This window comes from Lissotriton vulgaris, chromosome 1_1, assembly GCF_964263255.1.
Source record: "Lissotriton vulgaris chromosome 1_1, aLisVul1.2, whole genome shotgun sequence".
NCBI lineage: Eukaryota > Metazoa > Chordata > Amphibia > Caudata > Salamandridae > Lissotriton > Lissotriton vulgaris.
Genome location: NC_141685.1, coordinates 1615995139 through 1616012743, shown reverse-complemented (window position 1 = coordinate 1616012743; position 17605 = coordinate 1615995139). Strand labels below are relative to the sequence as shown.

At 43.0% G+C, this 17605-nt stretch overlaps 1 protein-coding gene across 2 annotated transcripts in view; it reads right to left on the bottom strand.

The window, feature by feature from the left end:
- The window catches only part of MAPK8IP2 (mitogen-activated protein kinase 8 interacting protein 2), a 256306-nt gene that overhangs the window by 140708 nt on the left and 97993 nt on the right, over window positions 1-17605 (bottom strand). For both annotated transcript variants that reach the window (XM_086918822.1, XM_086918823.1), the window contains exons 3-4: window positions 5641-5874; window positions 536-635 (exon numbers count right to left, since the gene is read on the bottom strand). In XM_086918822.1, the coding sequence (XP_086774948.1) occupies window positions 536-635; window positions 5641-5874 (334 nt within the window). The remainder of the gene's footprint in view (window positions 1-535; window positions 636-5640; window positions 5875-17605) is intronic.

Sequence of the window (17605 nt, the reverse complement as noted above, 5' to 3'; positions counted from 1 at the left end):
CAGGCCAAACTGACCAATCACAACGCTGTGCAGCATTGTGATTGGTTTTGAGCTTCCTGGTTCGACGCTCAACCAAGGAATGGGGGCCTGGGCATGTTCTCCATGCAGGCTGTAATGCAGCCTGCATGCAGAATGGGGAAAGCGTGCATGACTGGTTTGGGCAGCCCCAGAGGGCCGACCAAACAGTCATTGTGCACTTAGGAGTGGGCAAACCACTCCTCCCCTGCCCTGCTCCATGAGCAGAGCAGCCCTGACAACCCGCCCGCCTGCAAAGAAACACAAACATAAAATGCTAATAACTGAAAGTTATTATCATTTTATGTTTCTACTTCTCGTCTTGCACTGCTTGAAAGCAGTGGGGCAACTCTCCTCCGCCATAGCTGGGGAGCCTCCACTGGTTTTTACCCAAATAATCCCTCTCTGTATCTCCTTTTTATTTATATTCCACCTCGCTTCTTGTCCTTCTCCCTTAAAGGTAATTTTTACGTTACCGTGGCTTCGCTTTCACTGCATGAATACTGCTGTGCACACTCACCCTTATGTGAAGAGGCAGATGAGGAGGAAGAGGTATGAAGCAGTGTGTCCTGCCAGGTTGCCTTTTGAGGGGCTGAATCTCCATTGTTGTTCAGTGAATCCTTTGAAAAAAATAAAAAAACATAATTAAAATAGTGAATGTCGAAATGCACAAGAAACCTTCAAATGACCGACACATGCAATAACAATTTTATCAGAACTGAGGCTCTTTTGTGTGAAATAAATGTAAAGCGTGTAGTGAATGCAGTACATGCAGGGTCAGAGAGAATAAGAGTAGTAGCGGCAAGTGGTATCCATTTTGGATATACTCGACCTTGCTTAGCACAAGATGAGGGCTATAGTCACTGCCACTATTTTGTTCCCCTGTTTTGGGTACTTAAGGATGGAGACAGCCCTAGGGCTTCCGGCTAAGAGAAGGATTACTGTAAACAAAGGCTGTGTCTGGAGAACAGCCTGGAAAAACACTTAGAAGCATTATAACCACAAACTGGTTCTGCAGTTTGAGACATTGATGTCACATCCTCTGTGTAGAAGCTGTGTGTAAAAGTGGGACCCAAACCTCCTCACTATGTTCCAGTTCCAAATACTTTAAAACTGAGGAAGTAAGTTTTACACTCAATACCCAAAAGACTGTTGTGCAAACAGGGCTGGTGTCTGCCTGACAACTGTTCTCTAAATGCTGAATGGACATCTCTTGAAGTCTGGATTTTCTACTAGAGAAGCTGTGGGGCTGCCCTCAAGCCACAAGAAGCCTGCCTAGAGAGAGGAAAGGTGTCTGCTTGGCCTTGCAGGAGGAGAGTCTAGGAGGAGCGAGGGCCAACCCATCCTCAGTGGCTCTGGAACTCCAAGAAATGGCGAACTGCTCAAGAGCGATCTAGAGGTGACCATAGTGCTTTTGGGTCTCCCTAAACTCCCACTCGGCTCCTGTAGGGGAACTGTGACAGCATGCTCCTTATCAGCCCGCTGTGGCTTCCACCGCATAATTGTTGTGGCCTACCAAGGGCTGCACCTACCTTTGTTCCACTTGGACCCACAGCTTTCCAAGACTGCCAACTACTCGACTACAGGCTTTATAACATTCCAGTGGATTTGCATCACTGAAAACTGAGTTGGCGGGGACCGTGCCTGAACCTGCATGTGACCCAGTGACATGACGTCAACAACAGGGGCTGGGAGGGCGCGTTCCAGATGCAGCACATGCATGGCTTAGACATGCACTGCAAGACTTTCAGTCTCTTCACAGCTACTTCTGAGTGTGTGGGATGTCTGCCCTAGTGCGAGACAGCACCAGAAGGACTCACCCTATTTTATGAGAAATTTGTGTAGGGCAGCGCCACAAGACTTCTTGCTGCGCTGCCCTACGCCAATGTGAAAGGGCAGGTGTGCACTATGTTTATGAAATATGGTGCATTCCTGTGCTGGTTCACAATTTGCTGCCTAGCACCAATGCAGGCATCCTTGCACCCTGCTGCAAGGGTGCCTCCATTGCAGGAAGGATTGGTTTTTTGCAGGTAGGAGTACCTTCCTGCACAAAACAATCCTGAGAGGCGTTTTGCTCTTTCTATGTGTGCTGAAGAATGCAGTACACACATAGAAAGAGGAAAGAATTGAAGAAATAAAACACATTTTCCTCGTTACACCTGCTCTGGGGATGCGTAGGATTTTGGTACTGCCCCTGGTGTATGTGATGAAGTAAATCTGGGACAGCGTCAAAATCAATGGCTGCTGCGTGGGAAACACCTCTGCAACACCCATGGAACGCCTCCCTGACCAGAGTAAGGCAAGGCAACGACTTGCGCTGCTTTGTCTTACTCCATATCTATGAGGCCATGCAAAGCCACGCGGAGTGGCTTTGCGTCGCCTCATAAATATGATTGAGAGGCTTACGCCACCAGAGCGCCCAAAAAAAGTGATGCTCCGGCAGCGCAAGCCTCTCACAAATAAGCCTTTAGTGCTTATCTGAAAAAGGGGTAAAATAATACTGAGTGCATTTTGAACTCTGGGCACCCAATAACTACACCTGAGCCTGATTCACGACACTACTGACTTGCCATTGAGAAGGGAAATGTAGACTCAGCATGAGTATGCAGAAAGGGAGCAGAGAGGGAGTGGGGCAGGTGTTAAGCCTACCATGGATTACACTCTTGAAGTGTGCAAGGTTTGGAACAACCATATGACTAAAGTACTTTCTTTCTTGTAGAGGCAAGCACTGGGCTCAACATTAAGATTATTGTGTCTGTTGGTTAATTGTTCAGTGCTGAGTGAGCTTGAACACCCTCTCACACTACCTCCATGGGTGCCTGGGATTGATCGCCTCCGCTACCCTGAGAGTCAAGTGCAGTAAGGTGTGTGCTTGGCACAGTTTCCTGAGTCATAGTAGGGCTGGGAAATCAGTGGCAAGCAACCTCAATCCCAAAAATTGGGGCCCAGTAGTCGCTGTCTGGCCTGTAGCCTCCAAAACAGGGCCTGAAACCACTAAACATACCTGGTTGTGCATATGGAGTGGTGGGGGGGGGGGGGTCAGTGATTGGTGAGTGTGGCGGGGGAGGTGTTGGTGGTCAGCAGCAACAGCCCAGTAATCATGTGGAAAGTATTCTTGAAAGTAAATAGATAGACTAGGTTCTTCATGCCTCTTTCTACCATTCTCTGGGTGGCCTCATAAAGCAAATCAGACCGTTGAGGCTCACAAGATGAGAAAGAAGCCTTTGTTTCAGCTTTGTTTCAAACGTTAGACTGTCCACTGTTAAATAAACACTTAACACTGTATGAGAAATAGTGTGTTTTCCGCCATTGCTTCAATTGAAACAAAAGGGAACTTTTAATGCTCTTTTGGTTGAATAGCAAAGCCCCCTAGATATCGACAGCACTCTCACACCCCTCCTAGACTAGATGTCACACAACACTAGATGCTCCCTAGCCCCCCAGACAGAATAGCAATCGCACACTACTGGAAGAATTATTTTATTCTTTATGTATTATCAGTCTCACATTACTAAGAGCAGTTGCACCCTACAAGAGACACTCTCAGATGCCTCACAGACTGGTAGACAGACATTGCTATTTCTTACACCACTTACAAACAAGCAGTCTCAAACCACCTAGAGGATATCATATTGCTGGAAACACCCTCACGCCCCCCCCCCCCCCCAAACTAGCAGCAAAACCATTAGATCTGGCTGATAGCATCAGTTGATGACTTGATAGGTGGGTGTGGTGTTGTGAATGGGCAAGGTGGTCAATGCAGGAATGAGTCAATGGGTGGATAGATAGATGCATGAGTGCATGGATAATGAGTGATTCCGTGCAATGATGGATGGATGAGTTACAATGTGTATTAAAGCATTCAGGCACTCTCAGTTATAGGTCAAACCTATGGTCATTGCCAATGATTGTTTCACTTATTTTCCCCATTGTACTGCAGCTTTCATTTAGATACAGTTTCCCTTTTAACTGCAGTGTCACATGCTGCATTTTTCTGATCTTACTGTAATTTTGTTATGAATTTTCTCGAAGTGAAACCGATTTCAAGATGGCTGATGTGCATCAGTCCATACATATAGCGACCAAGTAGGGCAAACAGATCAAGAATTGACAAAGCCAATAGGTGTTGTAGGTGATATATACTGGTGTTGCCAGTGTTTGTCAACAAAATGATTCTTGATTCAAATTAGCCTTTCTTGTTTCGTTACTCCTATTCTGATTTTGCAACACTGTCACCCATTCCATCAGGACTGTTGTCTTTTTCCTGTAATTTCATAATTACTGTAACTTTATTACACTGAACCATTTCTTATTTGATACAAATGTATTTTGTAAACTCTAGAAAGAACATATATTTTGTAAACCCGCACCCAACATGAGTGAAATGTATTTTCTTTAACACTATCACTAATAACATTGTTTGCTGTCCTCGATATTTTTATACAACGAAACCTGCTTCGTTTCCTGTATCTCACCTTCACAGGCACCCCCTTCCATGCCCATGACGAGCTCAGCTCGCCATGCAGTACACTGCTTCTGTGCTCATGACGAGCTGAGCTCGTCTCGAATAATGGGATTCAAGGAAGTGCATCATCCGGGATGAATTGCTGTAGCATTGAAACATGCACTTCTGTTTATTTGTCTAGCTTTCTGTCTTTCTTTTCCTCTCTGTTACACACACAGACACACGCACACGTGCACGCACACCTACACACACACACACTTCCATATTATCATACACATACGCTCTTCTGGCCTCTGTCCTTCTTCTAAACAGGATAGCTCCTACTGAGGGGTGAATCATTTACATTCATCTTTGATTGTCAGCAGTGTTGCCATCTTTCCAAAAGAAAAATACCCTCCATTTGTTGTTGTTTTTAGAGTGTGCACAGGCCGGGAGGTGATACTAAACACGACTTTAAGCAAAATCCCCTGTATTCATTTGTAAAATAACTTTTCTGTCTTTATTTACTTTAATCACTAATCATGGTTGATTGACCCAACCTAGAAGACATTGCGGGCTAGGACGATGGGGCTAAGTGACGGTTTCTGGGGTGTTTCAGTGGTCGTCATTCACTGCTCAATAGAAACTGAAGATTCTTAAGTCCAAGTCATGGACTTTGTGCACTTACACTCAGATTTGAGCTGTAATACTGGCATACACCTTCCAGGCCCACTTACTCCCTCTAGCACATCTATGCTGACCAATCTGTCCTTTGTTCCTCCACCTCGCCTGGCTAAAATGCTCCCCACATTTCAACATTGCTGGTTATCCAACTTTTTGAACTACACCCGGTATGCTCTAGAGAATGGCATAAAGTTGACTAAAAATAATCAAAACTTGAGATAGCCAGCAAATACATTGCTTCATAATATGCTGGGACTTTTCTGACCCCAGTCCTAGAATCCGTAGGAACAAGTGTGTGTTAAAAGATTTGATGTATACTAGGTATATTTGCTTTATGCATGCACACAGGCATCGGAGTAACTACTAGATAACAAAAATATGTTCCCACCAGCTTTTCATGACCAAACACTGCACTGTTAGGCTTACCTGCTCTCCATGTCTCTAAAAAAACAATGTGGGCCATCTACTACACTTATCACTGCACTGCCAATCCCTACCTGTGATCCTGGTGCCATTAGATTGAGGGTTGTTGGACGGATCTTCCGCATGTCCTCGGTGGAGGGTGATGGTATTGGAGAGACCGAAGGTGATGGTGGAGCATCCATGTCATTTCCATCTTCATCGTCCTCCTCGTCTTCATCATCATCGTCAATCATTTCAAACTCTTGAAAATCATCTTGGAAGGTGCAGATTGGGTGGATCTGCTCACACCGTTCCAGCACCAAACAGTCCTGCATTAAAGAGAAACGAAAGGGTTAGCAAAAACAGAGCAATAGTTCCACCATGGAGGACAAACCCTTGGGCATGTAATGCACATCGGGTTAGGTTAATAGGGCTGTTAGTACACCCCTGCTGTACTGGACAACCCTAGCAAATGAAGCGCTAACACAATGAATATACTTGGAGAAATGGACCAGCAGCAGGGCAACAAGCACATATCTAATAGGATGCACCTAAAAATCAGAGATATGGCAATTTGGGTGTCAGTATAAATATTCAACTGGCATACAGCTGTCGATCCCCAATAATTGTATAAATGCTGGGCATCAAAGATGCAGCTGTCGGCATGTCCACAAAAATGTATACTCACAAAGACACACATGCACAGCCAGCAGGGAAACAACAATGTACCCCAAATAAAGCTTTATACTAGTAGCGAGGAGTAGGGAAAGTGTGTGGGGGGTGCAATTTACCAACCTAAGACCTTCACGGAGTCATTTTATTTTTTTCATTTCAAAAGAATTTTATTGTTATAAAGAAGCAAATGAAGATACAGAATACAAGTATAAGTGATACAATTGATAACAGATAAAAAGCAATCAGAAGCTGAAATTCAAAAATGAGTCATAGCAAATACATCCATAAACAAAAATAGTCTGCCAAAAACAGAAAAATGAATTAATTAAGATGAAGTAAATAGCTTAGGCAGAGTCCACAATCAAGAGTATCACTATCAGCTGGTATAATCAGGGGAAGAGGGGAAAGGAAAGAAGAAAGAAGAAAGAAAGAGAAAAAGAGGGAAAAGATGGAAAAAGGAGAGAAGACAGAGAAGGAGGAGAAGAAAGAAGGAGAGAAGGATTTCCAACGAACTAACCCGACAAACAAGACGCCATTCAACCAGACAAATCGAAGGGATATTGGTCAACCAACCCCTTTGATGACAAATCCATATAGTTATCCAGAGCATTCCAAACCCCACTAGCAATAGATGGAGAAAGGTGAGCATGATCGACCGAGGTATGAGCACTTCGTAAAAAGAAAACCCAAGCCCACCAAGTATGATAAGAAACAGAGGAAAAGGATTTCCATTCCATAAGAATTACTTTCACTGCAATAGTCAATAGGAGATCCAACAGCTGTAAATCCATGGGATCCAAGGAGAGAGGGACTGGGGCAGCTAATGGACCTAATACAATTAATGGGAAAGAGAGTTGGAACTTAATACCAAAGATGAGCATGAGGTGTTTGTGAATGAGGTCCCAAAAGGGTTGGAGGAAGGAGCATTCAAAAAACATATGCGGAAAGTCACCTGTCAATAAGCCACAGCTCCAACATAGGTTATCTTCTTTGAGATTGAGCGAATGTAAACGAACAGGAGTCCAATGAAGAAGGTTGACGGAGAAAAATTTAGATTGCATTAACGATGGGGCGATTTTATTGCGAAGAGAAAGTTTACCAATCATCTGCCAGGTGTCTGAAGAAATATGGTCAGTAACACCATGATCAAAATGGTGCAACCATTTTTGTTGAGCAACCGTATGAGTAGGTAATGAAACAGTTGATAAAAATTTATAGATTTTAGAGGCTACGTGACCAGATTTAGTCCATATTTGAAAGAGAGTAATCGTAGGAGAAGTAGGATGAAGACGCACCTTAGCAAGTGCTACTTTGATTTTGAGAAAAGTATAAAAATCCAAATTAGTTAAAGAATGTTGTTGAGCTAAGGAGGAAAAAGGAAGTGGCTCATTATTAGAACCATAAAGATGTTTAACAAGGGAGATCCCCTTAGCAGCCCAATAAGATATCAGAGAAGGATCAATATTAATTTTAATTTTAGAATTCCGCCAAATTGACGACCACCTAGATTTGTGAAGTGGAATCGCCACTTTCTTGTCTACCTTCCGGACCGCAGCAAGAGTGTCTAGAATAATAGAGCGGGAAAACGGGATGGACAAGGTAGATGCAGTGCAAAAGGAGGCAGTCGGTAATGGAGAAGCCAATTCCTGCTCTATTAACAACCAGGAAGGAACATGAATAGGGGGATAAGAGAACCATAGAGCACCTTGAGACACCAAAAAGGTAGTTTGGTATTTTTCCCAATCAGGAAGATTGCATCCTCCCATATCATAAGGCTTCCGCAAGAATTTATAGGCAATTCCCGCCTGTTTATTATTCCATAAAAATTTAGAAGTCAGAACATCAATTTCATGAAAGAAGGAATCCGATAACTTTACCGGGAGCATAGAGGATACAAAATTAATAATAGGTGTAATCATCATTTTGAGGGTCTGAAGGCGACCCCACCAGGAAATGTGTTTCGGAGACCAAGTGTCCAAAAGACGCCGTACTTTAAGAATAGTCTGGGTTTCATTATAGGCAATTGTAGCATATAAGGTAGAGCAAAAATAGATACCCAAGTATTTTAATTGCTTAGACTGCCATTTAAAACCAGCAGAGCCCATATGCGTAGAGAAACAGTAGGCATTCAAGGGGAACATCTCAGTCTTATCCTTATTTAAGGTGTACCCCGAAACCTTCGAAAAAAGGAAAATCGTATCCGAGATAGCAGGGATAGCCAAGGCAATATCATCTGGGAAAATAAGGACATCATCCGCGTACGCAGCAGTTTTAATACGATGAGGACCAAAAGAAAAACCTTTAATGTCTGTGTGTAGCTCAATCAATCTGAGGAGAGGGTCAATGGATAATAAAACCAAAAGTGGAGTTAAAGGACAACCCTGTCTGGTGCCCTGGTGAAGATTAAAAAGGACAACGTAGCACCGTTGACTCTTATGTTAGCTCTAGGTTGAGAGTATAGGGACATGACCATATTAATAAAGGAGTCACCAAGATTATGTGCACACAAGACAGCACAAAGAAAAGGCCAAGAAACCTTGTCATAGGCCTTTTCAGCATCAAGAGCCAAGGCCGCAGCTGGGAGATGAGAACGTTTAGCTGATCCGAGAATATGGCAAAATGTGCGTATATTATCACGCGCAAGACGGCCTTTTACAAAACCCGTCTGAGATGTACCAGTTTAGGAATGAAGGATTCTAATCTCTTGGCTAAGATTTTAGCAAAAATCTTAGCCTCCATGTTAAGAAGGGAAATAGGACGGAAGTTTTTGGGATCTGAATGATCTTTTCCCTCTTTTGGAATCACTACAATGGTAGCATCAGCCGCCGTGCCAGAAACTGACCCATCCTTAATAAAAGCGTCAAAGACAGATTGAAGCTTGGGAACAATCACAGGAAGAAAAGTTTTATAAAACAGAATAGGGTAACCATCAGGCCCTGGAGCTTTTCCAGAACGAGTGGCTTTAATTGCGGCAATAATTTCTTCAGGAGTAATCGGACCATTTAAAAAATTGCTATCTTTCACGGATACCGACCTCATCGGGACAGATTTCAAGAAGTCCTGACACTGCTCAAAAGAGGCCTGATTAGAAGGGGTATATAGGTTAATATAGAAATCACAAAAGACTTCAAGAATTTCCCCAGTCTGAAATGTTTTAGAACCAAGGTGATCATTAATAGAAAAGATTTGAGAAGACTTAAAGGAGGAATCCTGAAATTTTAATGTAGCCACGAGAATCTTCCCAGCTCGATTTTTTAACAATAGCCTTTTGGATTTCTGAGCCTGAACCCCAATATGGGCTCTTTTGGCAACTATAGTATTATATGTGTACTTTAATTGCTTGATTAACTGTAGGCAAGATTTATCCTTAGAATGTCTAAAGGTAAATTCCAGATTTTTTATTTCAGTTGCTAGATCTGTAAGTTCTTTTTTAATAGCAGCATTCCTTTTTGACATACATTTAATAACCTGGCCACGGAAAGTACATTTAAACGAATCCCAGAGGACAATTGGGGAAGAAACTGAGCCTTCATTCTCAAGGAAAAACGTTTCGATTGCACTAGAGAACTCATCAATCTGGGCATTATCATGCAAGATTTCTGTATTTAATCTCCAGGAGCGAGCTCTTGAATTTAGGAGCAAAGGACAACAATGTAAAAGTAACCGCAGCATGATCAGAAATCAAAATAGGATGAATAAGCGGAGAAGAGGAAAACGAAACAAGAGAGGAGTGAACCAATAAATAATCAGTACGAGAAAAGGTAGAATGAGGTGAAGAAAAGAAGGAAAAATCACTACCAGTGGGGTTGTGAAGACGCCATACATCCTGAAGATGAGTTAGGGAACACATGTTAAGCATTTGTTTATGGGATTTTGGAGGGCGAAATTGAAAAGCTAAATTCCTATCTAGAATGGGATCCATTGGTAAATTAAAATCCCCACCAACGATAAGATTCCCAGAATGAGGTGTGTCATTCAATTTTTTGGTAACCGTTTTCCAAAAGGACGGATCATCCTTGTTAGGGGCGTAAATATTCATAACATAAAGATCAGCATTACCATCAGACAACTTAGTTAATAACCAACGACCCTCAGTATCATGATCAGAAGAGACTATGGATAAACCTGAATGTTAGAACCGGCTGTCTCTAGTTGGCAGAGGTATGCACTTCTGACAAATAGGGACACACCTTTTCTAGTCAGGGCAAGGGGATCCCACCCTTTGATAACCCCTGCTCACCCCCTTGGTAGCTTGGCAGAGCAGACAGGCTTATCTCAGAGGCTGTGTGTTAAGCATTTATGACCACATACAGTAATAAAGTGAATACACTACAAATGGACACGACACAGTAGTATTATAAAAATAAGGATTTTTATATAAGGCTTAGCACAAGACCAAGTAACGACAAAAATATACCACAATCTTAATAAATACTCTTGGAAGGGAAAATAATAGTTCAAGTGTAGTTTCTTCTTAGCACAAAGTCTTTAGTATCAAAAGCAACTCTTCTTCTTTAAAACAAAGTTCTTGGCAATAATGTAACCCACACGGGAGTCACACGACGTCGAGGCAAAGTTAATCCAAAGGGTTCGGCGTCGACCGCGAGGAGCGCTACGTCGAGCCCGGAGCCGAGCAGACCCCCACAACACAGTACCTTGCAAAAGCGAAGCACACGATGATCAGCGGCGTCGAGAAGTCCAGCGTCGCGTCTTCGGCGTCGATCCGGCCTCGGAGTCGGGGCGACCTGCAGCGGCGCCGACAGATGTCAGGCAGGAGCAGCGCTCACGAGGTGAAGCAGGATACGGCATCGTCGTCGATGTTGATGATGTTGCAAGAGTGAGCAGCGCTCACGGCGTCGAGAGGGCTCGAAGTCGATGCGATCAGCAGCGGTGCAGACACGAGGTCACTTGGAGCTGGAGCCGAACTCACTACTCACTGGCGTTGCTGCTGGCGTCGATCGGGCCCGGCGGCCGGCGTCGAGGAAGCGGGACACTGGAGCCGTTACTCACGATGTCGAGCTGGATTCGGCGACGTCCGTCGGCGTCGAGATTGCTGGTTTCTTTCAGAGGTGCTGGATTCTCAAGTTCCAGCAACAAGCACTTTTAGCAAATGATGAAGTCCTTTAGCCCTGTGACTTCAGCAGGAGACTGGCACTCTTCCAGTCCTTGGAGATTTTCTTAGCAAAGCTTGAGAGTACACACACAGTTCCTCTCTCCTGGTTCCTTGGCAAAAATAAAGAAGCAACTGCAGGATTACCCCAACAAACAGCACACTGGCAGAAGGGGTAGGCAAGTCCTTGTATCAGCAGGCTTCTTGTCCTTGGTTCAGGTTTCCTTGCCCAAAGTGATCTAAATTCTTGGTTCAGGGGTCCTTCTCTTATACCCCTTTTTGGCTTTGATCCCTTTGTCCATGCAGGGGAATTTCCCAACATCCTGGGTCTGTTGTGGGTGTAGCCAGGCAGAGGCACCTGGCCTATTCACTGAGCAGGGCTGGGTCCTCAGACGCCCAGCAGGAGGTGGAGCCAGCATTGTCACTGGCAGGAGCAGAGCTATCGGCCTCCTGGTAGGAGGTGGGGCCAGGATCGTCCATGACAGCCACAGAGCCATCAGTCGCCTGGCAGGAGGTGGAGCCAGCATTGTATCAGGCAGGGCAGGCTATCAGAAGCTACTCTCCCCCTACTCTCAATGCAAATGTCCCACTCATCCCACACTGACTCAGCAGATCTCTGGAGCCACCCAGCTCCTGTCACACACACACCAAACTAGCAGACACCAGAAATAGTTAGACAAGAAGATAGCCACTTTCTAAAAGTGCTATTTTCAAACCCAGAGTCCAAAAACCATCCACACAAACGGATGCGTTATTAAACCCCGAGTTCAGGGATACCAAACTCGACATTGCACCATGCTCCCCGAGCTAGCTAGGATTATAGCATTAATAATCCTGGCAACCCATTCTAACTAATGGAGAGCAGGTTACCTCGCAATAGTGAAAAACGAATATGGCTGTAATTCACTATTAGGACATGCCAACTTGGTCAGGCTTGTCCTACCTTATACTTACAATGCACCCTGCCCGTGGGCCTACCATAGGGGTGACTAACATGAAGTTAAGGGAAGGTTTAGGGACTGGCAAGTAGGTGTACTTGCGCAGTCAGCGTGACAGTACTAGACTGCACGTAGGTCTAGCAATGGCAGACCTGTAGACATACTTTTACTAGGCCGCTCTTGTGGGTGGCACAACATGTGCTGCAAGCCCACGAGCAGCATTTGTATTTACCAGCCCTGGCACTCCTGGTGCACTAGACTAGGGACTGACAGTAAACCAAATAAGCCAAACATGGAATTCAATCAATACATCAATTTTACATAGGGAGCACTTGCACTGTGGCACTGATCAGCAGTGGCACAGTGCCCAAAGCAGTATACCAGCAAAACATCGTAAACAGAGGAGGCAAACAGAAAGAAATGGAGGAGAGACTCAAGCCAATGATGTCAGGTCTAACACTGAATTTTTTTAAATTAAAGTAATGACCCCATTTCTTTTGCCACAAGCATCGGAACAGAACATCTGAAACCCATTCCTTCTTCAGGAATAGCGCTTCTCTGGTAGAGACCTTTGTTTCCTGAAAAAGGACTAGATCTGAAGAGAGAGATTTGCAATAATCTAAGATTTTTGATCTTTTCACTGGATGATTTAAACCCTTAACATTAAGGGACAACACATTCAAACCCGGCATAGACATACATAGAAAAAGATAACATAATCCATAGATGAAAAACAGAAAACAACCAGCACGAATACAAGCATCCAGATACCAAACATTAACGTCGAAGAGAGAGAATCCATGGGGTAAATCCGAAAAAAGAAAAGAGACAAGAGAGGAGAAAAAAGAAGAGAGAGAAGAACCAGCAGGGGAGGTCTGAAAAAGACCAAATTCATACTAGGGGGAACGTGGGAAGGCGAGCAAGGGGACCGTCATGAGGAGTAATTACAATCGATATAAACAGTCCCAATACAGTACATAACTGATTATACTTAATTAGGAGAAAGAAACATCTGAAATATGAACTAATACCATTAGAGTATTACAAAAACAATTCATCATGTAAGTCTATAAAGTCAACACGCATATACCAAGTTAATACACAGGTAGCATATAAAGTATACCATAAAAGAGTGGAATAGGTAGAAGAGAGAAAGACATCTAATAGAATAAATGCAATAGCAATTCTAAGTTATATATATCCTATTATAAACAAAGAAAGCACCAAAAACATCATAAAAGTAGACGAAGATTAAATAGAACGAAGTCGAAGCAATCATCATAAATATCAGGAAAGAATAAGTAGAAGAAAATATACTTCTCAAGAAGACTATAGGGTGCAGTATAAAGAAAATAAATAAGACATAATAGAGAAAGGCACCAAAAGCTGGTCAATATAACAATCAATGAAGCACCATGCTAGATAAATACAAGAAACCACTATATAATGAAGATGAATATGCAAAAACTAAAGATAAGCAATTAATTAACTGTCCTTAAATATATAGAACTTGTTATATTTAATTTGATTTGAAAATGCAGGAACATGTCAAATATATATTAATAGAAAGTAAGATAACAGGAGACTATAAAGTGCAATATAAATAGAATAGCTTAGACCTAGTAGAGAGAGGCAATTGATAATAATAGGTAAGCAACCAATCAATGAAACTATCATGAGATAGATATATAAATTAATTATACAATAATTAGAATTTAACACTAGATATATAGGTGTAATTAATAAGCATCTATGAAACAATTTATATAACCAATCTATAAAACAATACAGTTAATAATCAATGGTGTAGACACTAAAGACCAAACAACATGAGAGAAGCGTCAGACGAAAGGACCACGTAAACATACGACAATAGAAGTAACATTAATTGGGGTTAAAGGAAAAAGAAGATCAAAAGAGGGAAATAAGACCAAGTCTCACACACAAAAGAGAAGGCAATAAAAGAAGCCATAAAATGAGATAATAGAAGAACCGAAACCTGACACGGGCAAAGATCAAGCAAAGAGAAAAAAAAAAAAAAGACAGGTAAGCACTAAAAGAACAATCAGGATTAAGGGCAACATAGAAATAAGCAATACCACAAAAAGGTTAGAAGAGACATAAAGAAGATATACCGAAGATAGTGGTAGACTACATCATAGAGATATAAAAAGAGAGCAGATAAGGAAAAGAAGAAAACACACCGTACAACTTAGCTGACAACTTCACACACAAAATAGCAAAAGAACACCAACAACAGTGGACAATAAGACCACTAAGCAGATCTAAAAAAGATAAACTTAATAGATCTGGAAAAGAGAAAACTCATTGCAGATATATGGAACCACGGCAGGTGCCAGAGGAGCCAGGATGAAGCAAAGCCTCCTTTTGAAGTTCCATCTGCAGCTCCATCTGATTGTCCAAAAAAGAGGCCAAATCAGCAGGTTCATCGAAGATTCTGGAACGACCTTTGAAGGTAATGCGGAATTTTGAAGGACCAGAGAAGGAAAAGGGGATATTCATCTCAGAGAGACGTTTCCGGAGATTAAGAAAGCCTTTCCTCCTTATTACCGTGTCTCTGGCAAAGTCCTGAGAAATTGAAATGCGATGGCCTTTTCAGGAAACAGCTTTAACCTTCCGCATATGAGCCAAAATTTGTTCCGTATGTTGGTGACGCAGTGGCTTAAAAACTATCGCTCTTGGTTGCGTGGCAGATTTAGAACGAAAGGTGGGGACACGATGTGCCCGTTCCAGCTCAATGTCTTTTTGGAAAGAAATTTGCAGTGTAGAAGGAATCCATTGGTATAAAAAATCAATCATAGAAAGTGCTTCTTTCTCAACTTCTTCAGGAAGGCCAAAAATGCGCAGGTTGGATCTGCGGTTACGATCCTCTTGCTCAGTGAGATCCCTCCGCAATGCCGCCATTGAGCGCTCTAATTGGCAAAGAGATCTAGATTGCTTTTGCATAGTATCTTCTGCACCACTAATACGTGTTTCCGTGGCTGAAACACGAAGGGAGAGAGCCTTAAGGTCATTTCTGATGGCTGACACCTCCACTTGCAGCAAATCTGTGTTAGTCTTGGTAGACTGCGCAATGTCATGAACATCATTCAGACGCGTCAGAATAGTCTCCAGAGTAGAATTGGTGTCCTTTTGAGAAGACTCAGGTGTAGGAGATAATTGTTTGGCCCTCTTAAGAGAGGCTTTGGAGTCCTTTGCGTCTTTTGCATTTGGTGACAAGCCCATATTCGCAGCCATAGAGCTCACACTCACAGAAGAGAAAAAATAACACCACTTCAGGTAAGTGAGGCCAGCAAAAGTCCAGAGGAATTAGGAGGTGCTCAAACGAATTGTGAGTAAATAACTGGGCAAAAATAACAGAGCGCACTTTCAGCAAGCAAAGCAGAGCAATATATAATGGCGGACTTACATGGAAAAAAGAGGAAACTCAACACACCTATGATATGCCCCTGCATATAGTAGTAGAACACTTTCATAAATCAGAAGCCGAGAGGTAATGTAGCACTGAGCAGCTGAAGCACATCACAAAAGCAGTAAAAGCCCACAGTATCAGCTCACATGCATTCCTGGCAAGTTTGTAACAGTAGCTCTGCCGTCTGAGGAGAAATTCCGATCTCCGTCATCAAAGGAATTCAAGATGGCGGCCGCTCGTCAAAATACCGAGCGTCACTAAAAAACGATAAAATGCAGAGACCAGCAGCTCGAAGAGGAAGGAAAATGCCCTCAAACTGCACACGGCGACTTCATAAACCTGGGAGAGGCTTTCCACGAAGATGGGGCACCTGGAAACCGCCGAAAACCTCTGACGGACCCTGTTCGCCTTAGAACTCAAGCGCAGACCGCCATCTCAAAGCGGCGCGCAAGCCACGCCCCGACCTTCACGGAGTCATAACCATATGATATTCACCAGGAAACAGGAAAGGGCAGATAGGGGTGTCCAGACAAACATCCACCAGGGAAGAGCATCTCCATGGATTATATTCATGGAGAAGAAATAGGCATGTAAGCTCACACATCCCAAGGTGGTACCTTCAGTGAGTTCCACCTCTATTTTAGAAGGTATGTCCTTTGAAGTGGGAATTAAGGTGTAAAGAGGAACCTGAGTGTGGGCATAAAGAATGGCTCAACTCAAACCTTTGAAAGACACTGGGGCACATGGGTTCAAAGAAGCAACGGGGAGGGCGCACATGGCGGCGGCTGTTGAAGGTAAGGCGTTTCCTCTGAAGAACTTCTTTGTGACCATCCACTCGAAATCTCAGGATAAAATTACTGTTAAAAAATAGTGTGACTATGTGTTGTGCTCTACTGAACACGCTAGATTTATGTACAAGCTGTCTGAAATGATATCTGAGTACGGCTCGGTAGGATCCATCGGAATCTAGAAGCACATTAAAAACAAATTCTCGCAAGATGAAAGATGAAATACATTTTCTTTGGATGTTGGTAGGGCACTTCCGAGAGAATAATGCCCGGCACTCTATTTTACTTACACATTATCTACCCACAACAATATTTGGCGGCGCTTTTGAAGCCATGCGTTGTTAAGACTTTTATGCGGAATGAGTTTCATTAAAGCTCCAATAAACTAGGGTTTGGTCTGGAACCTAAGAGACCAGAATGTTGTAGGCTTGGAGGTTTAGATGAAGAATCGTGTAAACACTTTCTATGTAAATGTCCAACATTTGAAAGATTGCACATGATTAAACTGAAACTCAGTTAACTGCAGGACTGCTCTAAAAGCTGAATTTTTTTTTTATGGTTCCACGAACATGTTAATTTTAATTTGTGACTTTTATAAATCCCGTGTTTGAATATTTTATGGGATTGGGAGGTTATTAACTGTTTTTATTACTTGTTTTAGGTCTCTTTTCGGAGAAGTGCTTTTAAAAGCATATTAGTGCATTCCTCTTGCTAATAAAGAAACTGAATTGTTTCTGATGAAAGGAAGAAGAGAATGCACAGTCGAAATGTGCAAATACGTCACTACAAACAGACAGGGAGTCCTCATCCTCGTTGCAGAGCAGACAAACCACATGAAATCCAGCTGAATCGGACCTCACAAGGTAGTCAAGAAAGAGACAGCCAACAGCTAGGCTGTTCATCACGAGGTCTACCCCTGGGCTTACTGCACATTTCATTCAGTCTAATTTGCACTTGGATGTACCTTGCTTACCTGCATCTAGTTGATTGTTTTGCCATTTCAGAGTGCCTGGAAAAGGCTTCCTAGCGCTCAGTGTGTCGTTCTAACCAAGCCTCATTTGCTTGGCGCTGCAGGAACTGAAAAGTGTTTTTGGTTCTTCGTCTGAGACCTTCACC